Source organism: Arachis hypogaea, chromosome 4 (genome assembly GCF_003086295.3).
Source record: "Arachis hypogaea cultivar Tifrunner chromosome 4, arahy.Tifrunner.gnm2.J5K5, whole genome shotgun sequence".
Lineage (NCBI taxonomy): Eukaryota > Viridiplantae > Streptophyta > Magnoliopsida > Fabales > Fabaceae > Arachis > Arachis hypogaea.
The window spans coordinates 75390494-75400707 of record NC_092039.1 but is presented as its reverse complement, the minus strand read 5'-3'; the positions used below and the strand labels follow the sequence as shown (position 1 = coordinate 75400707).

Sequence of the window (10214 nt, the reverse complement as noted above, 5' to 3'; positions counted from 1 at the left end):
ATTATATTTTCTTCTTATATTTTTCTGAGTATTATATTCATGTCAATGGAGTAGATTCTCTACTTGACATGGGGGTTGATTAAGAGGAGACACTTGAGTTGGAAGGCTTAAGTGAAGATTAAACTGGAAGTTGTTGGCTAGTTCTGTATTTACTAACGCTAGACCTTTCCAAGGGAGAGGACTAGGATTTGTGAATAAGAGTTAGCTCAATCACTTGACTTTCCCTTATTTAGTGAGGGTTAACTAAGTGAAAACAACAACCTTTTTTAATACTACACCTAAGAGGTCCAACAAGGATAGAACTTCCAATTGATCATTCCTCTAGTTAAGGCCTTCTATTTAGAATATTAATAATCATTCTTAGTTTTTATTTTACAACTAGTTAATTACTCATTATTCAACTCAACTCTCTTGAAAACCCCTGATTAATAAATTAGCATTCTCTCTACAACTTGTTGGGAGAAGACCTGAGACTCATACTCCTAGTATTTTTATTTCTAAATTTCGTGATAACTCTTTTAAATTGATACGCGGAATCTTCATTGGTTAAGAGTTATACTTGCAATGCTATTTTCTCTATAAACTTTTAATTGGTGATTTTTCCGCCACGTCATCCATCATGACAGGAAGGACACGGAGACACTAACAAGAGACACAACTTATTTTTTATTTTTTCTTTTATTAATTTTTCATAATTATATTTTTTATTATTATATTTTTCATCTCAAATTTTTTTAATGAAAAAAATGAAGATAAATTGGATTTTTATAATTTGTTCTAGTTTATCACCAAACAAAATACAAGAACACAAAATTTTGTGTTTCTATCCATAGTTGTCTTGTCTTATCCTATTCTCAGTGTCTTGTCTTGTCTTATTCTCGGAAACGAAGGCATCCTAAATTCCCATCTAGACACAATTAACAAAATGTGGTAACAAATTATAACTAGGCAATAGGCATGTTCTAAAAGTGTAGCGACGGGCTAAATTCAATTGTCGTACTTTAAAAACCTAGCTACTCTCCACTAATAGCCAATAGGCACGTTTGTTTAGGAAAAAAAAAAAAACAGGGTGTGACCAAAAGTATAGTGTGACAATTGATCATACAAAAATCGGTGATAGAAAACTAACGAAATAAGTGACACTTTGAAAATCATGGAGGTACTTCAACAAGCGTTGTAACTGTCTATGATCACTGTTTTTCTAACTCTGGCATACTTTAAAAGTATGGCTTAAGGAGTAATTTTCTAGTAATAAATGAGATTATTTTACCGCAACCAAATTAACCTTCAATTTTACGTACAGTCCGATGCTATGAACCATGGTATTTACCTGTATGTTTGGAATTACATTATAGTACTATATTTTACCTTGATGGGTGAACTTATAATTAATTTATTAAATAATATTATTACATATTAAAAATTAATAACTAAATAAATATATATAATTTAATTTATTTTTAATATATTTTATATTTATATTAATAATTAATTTTGATAATTAATTTTAGTATATATATGATATATAGGCTGGTTTATTATATAATTACATTGGTATCCCTTATCATTCGCGTGCCCATATTTCTCGCATCGCTGGAATCGAAGACGTACTCTCTCTCTCTGGCCTGTGCTATCACAGTGTGGGCTCCCTCAATATGTCTTGTCTTATCACACTTTGTTCTCTCTCGTCAATTTCACTCCACTACTTCTCTACCTTTAGTCCTTTACCCTACGCGCTCTCTCTCTCTCTCTCTCTCTCTCTCGTATGGCTGATGCAGTGCTCCTCATTTTTCACTTTCTATTTGTTTAAACTTTAAACAACCTACCTTTAACATTCAACTTGTTTCTGCTTTCACGGACCAGAGTTTCTGCTGTTAGGCACCAAGGCAAGCATTTCTAATTCTTTTTTTTTTTTTGAACATCTGATGAACTCGTTCCATTCCATCTTTTACGTGCCTTCAAGAACCCAGTTTTCTTCATTTTTGCTTTCTAGAATCATCGTGGATGCTTGTTACTTTCTTTTTTCTTTTAAATAAGGATGTAGCTCAGGGTGGATGATACTAGACGACTCATTCTTTTCTCTAACTGTTTGTTGGTGGAGTCAAGGTTCTGTTATTTTGTTGCACTTTGTATACGCATTTTCAGTGATTTAGATCGGGTCAATTTACCTGTGAAATAATAAAAACAATAACAGGGTTATCTCTCTTGAGCTTGTTTCTCAGTGTGTGCTTGTATCCTTGGTTATGTTTGTTTTCTTTTTATTTTTTTCTTTTGGTTTTATATTATGTCTAAGCCGTTATGGTGTTTTTTTTTAATTATAATTCCTTCAGATCAAACTTGACTTTGGAGCTTTTGAATAATTGGTAACATCAAGTATTTCCAAGTTTAACCCTTAAATTTTTGTATTCACATGCTATTTATGCTCAGCACTCTCTAAATTCTTAAATCTCTTTCGCTCTGTTTTTAGACTTTGTATGTTTACATCTGATTGTTTAGTGTAGATGCTAATTTAAATTGCAAGCTTAATTAGTAGTCATGAACTCATGAAGCCATTCTCTTTAGAATTTATTTGAACATTTTTAAGCATTGATGTTATTATTGTCATTAGAACAGTTGTTCAATCTTCATCATAATATAAAAGTAAGAGCTTCTGAAATGTCGAAATTCCCTTTGTCAATTGTGACCGGCATAGTGTTCTAATGATTGTGTGATACTGATATTTTTCACTTCTGCTTGTACAAAATTTACGATAATTTAGGTAAATGAAATTTTCAGTTTTGTTCATTTACATGTTGGACTTGAATTTGGAATATTTTCTTGCCTAATTGAAACTAAATGAAAATATATTATAGAATGTACTTCAGACTATGCAAGTGCACCATGACTCACAGACTTGCATAATGATAATTCTCTGCTTGCAAGGCATTGATCAGGACTTTCATTTATTAATTTTGCACGCGTTTTTTTTTTTGGATTAACAATTGTCAAAAATACACTGTTGTTTCTCTTAATATCAGTTTGTTTCACTCTTATTCTAGCGAATCGATGCCTTAACTTGTATTGACACGAATGTTGTAGAGTCATGATGAAGAAACTGGCTGTGGTATATGAACCTGGAAATGAAAGATAGGCAACGGTGGAGAGCCGAAGAGGATGCTTTATTGCGTGCTTATGTCAAACAGTATGGTCCGAGGGAATGGAATCTTGTGTCTCAGCGCATGAACCAACCTCTTAATAGGGATGCCAAGTCATGTCTAGAAAGGTGGAAGAACTACCTTAAGCCCGGAATTAAGAAAGGATCTCTAACCGAGGAAGAGCAGCGCCTTGTCATCAACCTCCAAGCAACACATGGGAACAAGTGGAAGAAAATTGCTGCAGAAATCCCTGGTCGCACTGCCAAGAGGTTAGGGAAGTGGTGGGAAGTTTTCAAAGAGAAGCAGCAAAGAGAGGCCAAGGTAATTAACAAAGGCGTTGACCCAATCGACGATACCAAATACGAGCACATACTAGAGAGTTTTGCAGAGAAACTAGTGAAGGAGCGCCCTTCGCCACCATCCTTCGCCATGGTTGCTGCCAGTGGTTCTTTTCTGCATAATGATGCATCGGCCCCCTCGCCGACTTTGCTTCCTTCTTGGCTCTCCAATTCAAATAGCACCACAACTGTGAGGCCACCATCCCCTTCCGTGACACTAAGTCTTTCTTCCTCGACAGTGGCTGCTTCTCCTCCGTGGTTGCAACCCCCAAGAGGTCCGGAGAACGCTTCTCTAGTCTTGGGGAATGTAGCACCTCACGGATCAGTTGTAGCTTTTGGCGATAACATGGTGGTATCTGAGTTGGTGGAGTGCTGCAAGGAGTTGGGAGAAGTGCATCATGCTTTGGCAGGGCATAAGAAGGAGGCAGCCTGGCGGTTAAGTAGGGTAGAACTGCAGTTGGAGTCGGAGAAGGCATGTCGAAGAAGGGAGAAGATGGAGGAAATCGAATCGAAGATTAAGGCTCTTAGGGAAGAGCAGGCGGCTGCATTGGAGAGGATTGAAGCTGAATACAAGGAGCAGTTGGCTGTGTTAAGAAGAGATGCGGAAGCCAAGGAGCAGAAGTTGGCTGAGCAATGGGCTGCGAAACACTTGCGCGTTACCAAGTTTCTAGAACAAATGGGATGCTGGTCCAGGCTTTCTGAGACAAATGGAAGATAGATACATCATTCACCTTCAGATTTGAGATGCACTACTTTGCTGTTGTGGCTTGACCTTTATTGTTTATGGACATAGTAGTTTTGCACTATCTTGTGCTTATCGCAAAGATATTATTACAGGGTGTGTTTTTATTAGTATACTTTCTATCCATGCAATAATTGCATTGTTCGATGTCCATTGTTTGTTCCAATCCAACCTGCTTAGAGAAGAAAACAGTAAACGTGAAGAATAAAACTAGAAAGCATGATGTTTGGAAATGTTAAGTATATAAATAAAAATGTTAGAAGACCCTTACCTTTGATGAGCCTTTAATTATCGATGATCTTCTCCGGTATGATATTATAGTCCACCATAGGGCCATATGGCGAGAGGCCGAGAGTTTTTGGAGAGTTTGACATAACGACATCTACGCGGGTATGTCCATGTCTTCCCCCAGGCTGGTTGAGGTGTTTCTTTGAACCACATCTAGTTCTTGCCGAGAAGGCTTAGGAGTTAGAAGAGTATTCGGGGAGCCATAAGCTGTTTCTTAACTATTTCGCATGAAGTGTCATGTTTGTATTTTTTTTTGAGGAATGCTAGGCCAGCAAGTTTTGTGATTTGTAGTCATTAATTAGTCATTATTAGTGATTTTAATGGTGTGAGATTTCATCTATGCTGGTTAAGTGTTGGCCAGATTTCAATAAAACTGTTGGCCCTTAGACTTTTTCTCTTTTTTTTTTTGTGGATACTACCACGAAGATTTTACAATTGTCTTTATATGAAAATGCTTCTTTTTTACTATTAGATGATAAATTGTAAAATTTGATTTTGATATATTATAAAAGTGTTATTTTCTTTAAAGTGTGGCTAAACAAATAAAATATACTTTTAACACAAGGATGTTCATAAGAAGATATTTTTAACATTTTTATTTGAGTAGTGAATGCCATTTTTTTTTCTCCTCTAAAAGGTAAATTACCAAAATTGCTTCCATTTTTTGAATATGGGGACAAAAATTTCTTAAATTTTGTTAACGATGAAAATAATTTCAAATTTTTATCTGATTTTTTATATAATTGAAATATTTCTGTAAAATTTTAAATCAAATACATACGGAATTTGTTAAATATAAAAAGTTTTGTCACCTATAAAAAATTAATATTAATTTTGATTATTTTTGTCATATTTTATAATATTTTGAGAATTTTTTTCTTGTTATCAAAAGTAAAAGTTATTTTTGTTGAAATTTTAAAAAATTGGGTTTGATGTTGGTAGTGTACTTCTTTAAAATAGTAATACATATGTCATTAATATTTCTCATATCCTTCAATCTTTAATTATCCATTTTAATAAAGTAATTTAAATTCATATTATTAGCTCTATGAATCCATAATTATTACAAAAATTTTAGAAATTATGATTCCTAATTTATTAAATAAATCATTAGAAATAATGATAAAAGATACACTTTAAGAATAAGAAAAATGATTAGGAGTCCTAACTCCTCATTACATATTAACAACAACAACGAACAATAACAATAATAGACTTATTTTGTGATAAATTATGTAGATTGAACTAAAGTTTAAGAAACATTTAGTAATCAGAAAAGATTACATGTTACATATATATATAGGCTATAATTTTTAGATATGGTTGTGCTTCAAAAATAATAAAATATCACCTTTTTGAAATGTCTAATAACAATGACTATAGAATAGATAAAATTTCGACAATAAATTAGACTAATATCACGGTTTAAAACTGTAATTCCAGTTTACTTTATAATTACAATTGAAAAACGTGATAATAAAATAAGATACTGCTACAATTTTAAACCAACATGATGATAGAATAAGTTTTTTTTGAAACAAGAAGAACTCAACATAAACGTGGAGCATTTGATACAGAACAAATAATAAAGAAACAAAAACAAGGATAAAACATCTACTGTTACCATCTAAGTTGCTCAACAAATACGCATCCCTATGTCATCTTCAACATTGCCATCAATAACAAAAGAGATCCTTACACCTCCACTCCTTGTAATTATGCCTAGTCAGGTTGATAACATCGCCAGCACATTTTCCTGTGTTCTGAAAAGATCTCCGATTCTTTTCCAACCAGACGTTCCAAATAACCGCAAAAAAGCTTATGAACCACTTCTTTCTTTCCTCCTTCTTAGTTGTAACACCTGTCCAACTTTCAAAATGTTCTTTTAAAGTACCCGGAACGGACCATGTTCTTCCAAAATCGAATAACCAAGCGCACCATACCTGCCATGTAAAATCATAACCAAGAAACAAATGGCAGACATTTTTAACATCCTTATTACATAAAACACACTCATTATCACCCTGATTAACAATTCCAAATTGACATAGTCTTTCTTTAGTATTCATTCTGCCTATTAAAGCAAACCAAATAAATAGCTCGACCCTTGGAGGGACCAAGTCTTTCCAGATAGTCTTGGTGAAGCTATAGCTTGTTACGTCCTCCGGGAGCATCTCCGCCTGTAGTACCTGCACAAAGGAGTTAGTAGAAAATACACCTTGCCTGTCATACTTCCAGACAACTCTATCCTCTCTATCAGCAGCTAGTTTTACTGGCCTCAAGGTTTCATGTAATTGATTCACAAGTTCCAACTTTCATTTGAAAAGCTCGCGCCACCATTGGAAGTTCCAAATCCACTCAAGCCCATCCCAAAACCCACAAACCCCTATGACAAAGCCTTTTTGGGTTGAAACCGAGAACAGCCTCAGAAACCTATCCTTCAGGGAACCACAACTTAACCAGACATCTTCCCAAAAATGAGTTCTTCTTCCATCACTAATCTCCATTGACAAACCAGTTATCATCTTGTCTCTTACATGTTGCTCCTTTATTTGTAGCTGACAAATATCCTTCCAAGGCCCCCCTGTAGTAAGTAAATCCTGGATTGATAATAGCTGGTTAGGGAAGAGATTATTACATGAGCAGACCACTTTCTTCCACAATGGACACTCCTCCTTAGAGAATCTCCAGCACCACTTAAATAGCAATGCTGTGTTACGGAGCATTGCATCACCAACTCCTAGCCCGCCTAACCTTTTGGGAGCTTGGACCACTTCCCATCTAACCAAAGCCATGACATTCCTCGCATCCTCCTTTCCCTACAAGAATCTTTTCTATAGTGCAATTAATTTCTCGGCAACAGCTTTTGGCATCTTGTATAAGCTTATGTAATATACCGGTAGACTATTTAAGACAGCCTTGATGAGAACCAACTTTCCCACTTTATTAAGGACCTTAGATTTCCATAAGCTAAGCTTCTCCTCCACTTTGTCAATTATTGGCTTCCAAGTTTTCACCAACCTCGGATTCGCACCTAAAGGGATCCCCAAGTATTTAACTGGAAGAGCAGCCTCCTTACACCCCAGCAAACTACACATGCTCTGAACCCATTGGTGATCACAATTGATTGGTATCAAGCTCAATTTCTCAAAGTTGATGCTTAGGCCTGACATCAATTCGAAGCATCGTAGAAGTCTTTTATAATTCTTAACGGTCTCCTCCTCTGGCGGACAGAACACTATAGTGTCATCAGCGAACTGGAGGTGTGACAATTCTATATTGTCTCTTCCCATGAACAGAGGGGATATCCGCCCATTTCTGACTGCCTCCCCAATCATTCTATGTAGGACATCAACAACAAGTACACACAAGAACGGAGAAAGAGGATCGCCTTGCCTCAGACCTTTATCCATCTTGAACTGTTTAGTTGGCGAACCGTTTACCAACAGTGACATAGTAGATGTGCTGACTCACTCCATAGCCCACTCCCTCCACCTGAGGCCAAAACCCATCTTCTGCAGGACAGTGTCCATAAATCTCCACCCGACCCTATCATATGCCTTTTGAAAATCCAATTTGATTATAGCCGCTTCCTTCTTCCTCGATTTGAGCCAATTTACCATTTCACAAGCAATGAGAGTCCCATCACGTATTTTTTGTCCCTTTACAAATGCGCTCTGAGTCTCTCCAACCAGGCCTGGCATAACTGATCTCATCATGCTAACCAATACCTTAGAAATCACCTTATACACGCAGCCAACCATGCTGATCGGTCGGAGGTCCTTGATCTCTTTAGGAGCAGTGAACTTTGGCGCCAGAGCCACCCAAGTGAGATTAGAGTCTTTGGGTAGCCTAGATGTTTGAAAGAATCCTATCACAGCTGCCGTGAACTCCGCCCCAATTTCATCCCAAAACTTCTTAATGAAGTTCATGTTGTACCCATCACTTCTTGGTGCCCTAGACGATTCACAGTCCCACACGGTGTCTTTGATCTCCTTAATCGATGACAAAACCTCCAGAGCTACAGCATCTTCTGTATCTATTATATTCACCAGACCATCTCTAAAACCCACCATAGGAGCCTCCTCCTGATAATATAACTTCTTGTAGAACTCTCTGATAGCAATTTTTATTCTTGCTTGATTCCTGACTAACCTTCCATTAATTACCAGCGCATCAATTCTGTTATTCCTCCTTCTAGTTGAAGCTACGTTGTGAAAGTATCTGGTATTCTTGTCCATGTCCTTTGCGAGGTGGGATCGCGACATCTGTTTCCAATGCAGTTCCTTCCTTACATACCACTTCTTACAACACGTCACCAGTGCCTTTCTTATTGCCTCCACTGTTCCATCATATACTCCATTGCTTGCCATGTCGTCTATCTTCTTTATCTCTTCCTCAAACTTCAGAGTTTTCTTATCAATGTCGCCGAATTTATCTCTGTGCCACCGTCCCAGCGGAGCTGTCAAAGCCTTCAATTTTTCTGTAAACTGTATATTCCCTAATCCCCTCCATTCCTCCTTGACCATTCTTAGAAAACCTTCATGTGTAAACCAGGAGTCAAGACTCCGGAATGGCCTAGGCCCCCATCTCAAGCTAGTATCTTCTACTATCATAGGGCAATGATCTGACAGGCCCCGTGGTCTCCCTCTCAAGCGAATCTCTGGGAACTCCTCCACCCGTTCTAGACTAACCAGAACTCTGTCAATCCGGCTACAAGAACGTCCTCTGAACCAGGTAAACTTCCGGTCAATAAGCGGTAAGTCCACCAGATGCATATCTTGTATCCAGTTCTTAAACTCTTCCGCAGAGATTGACAAGTTGACATTACCTTTCCTTTTTTCTACATGTGCAATCTCGTTAAAGTCACCCATGAAGCAACAAGGTACCTGACATAATCCAGATGTATAGCTCAACTCTTCCCAAACAACAAGTTTTTCCTCTCTAGTATGGGCACCATAGATCAAGAAAAAGGCACAATTGAAATTGTTCTTCAAAATTACCCCTTCTACGCATAGCCACCTCTCCCCCTTATAACAATTATTCATTCTAAAACTCATTTCATCCCACATTAACAACAATCCTCCTGACGCACCATCAGACTCAACATATTCCCACCCAAAACAGTCATTCCCCCAGAACCTTGAGACATCAAATCTAGTAACTACATGCTTTTTAGTTTCAACCAACCCTAACATATTAAGTCTAAATTTTTTCTTCATATCCTTTATCATTCTCATTTTACCATCCCCCTCACTCCCCTCACATTCCATGAACTAAAAATCATTTTAAAATATTGTTATACACCTTATTTTTATTCTTGGGTCTGCACCGTCTTGCTTTCGCCTTTTGCTTCGCCAATCTTCTTTTTTGGGCATTTTCTTCATTTTGAGCTTGGAGGGCAGACATGATATCGTCTTCTTCATCGTACAGCATTGCATCTGACTCCACAGCTATTTCCCATGTCCTCCTATTTTCCAGCATCTGCTCCTCAAGCGTTGAGCTCTGGTTGTCACCAATTCCTACATATTCATCCCCAGCTCCCTTCCTGGCACTATTTCCAGCTTCATCACCACTTGGCACCAACCTCCCCGCTCCTATCTTCGATCTATTGCCTACATGTACAGCGTCATTAGCCGCCACTCTCTTGGTTGCCCATCTTGTGTCCTCGCCTTCACCGGCGATTTTGTTCTCCTTGTCTGAGCTGATCTC

General features: G+C 37.2%; 1 protein-coding gene across 1 annotated transcript; it reads left to right on the top strand.

Moving 5' to 3' along the window:
• Positions 1–1542: 1542 nt before the first annotated feature.
• LOC112796849 (transcription factor AS1) lies at positions 1543–4367 on the top strand. The gene is made up of 2 exons (XM_025839500.3): positions 1543–1886; positions 3079–4367. The coding sequence occupies exon 2, from the start codon at positions 3108–3110 to the stop codon at positions 4188–4190; it is 1083 nt and encodes a 360-aa protein (XP_025695285.1). The 5' UTR covers positions 1543–1886; positions 3079–3107; the 3' UTR covers positions 4191–4367.
• The last annotated feature ends 5847 nt before the right edge of the window (positions 4368–10214 follow it).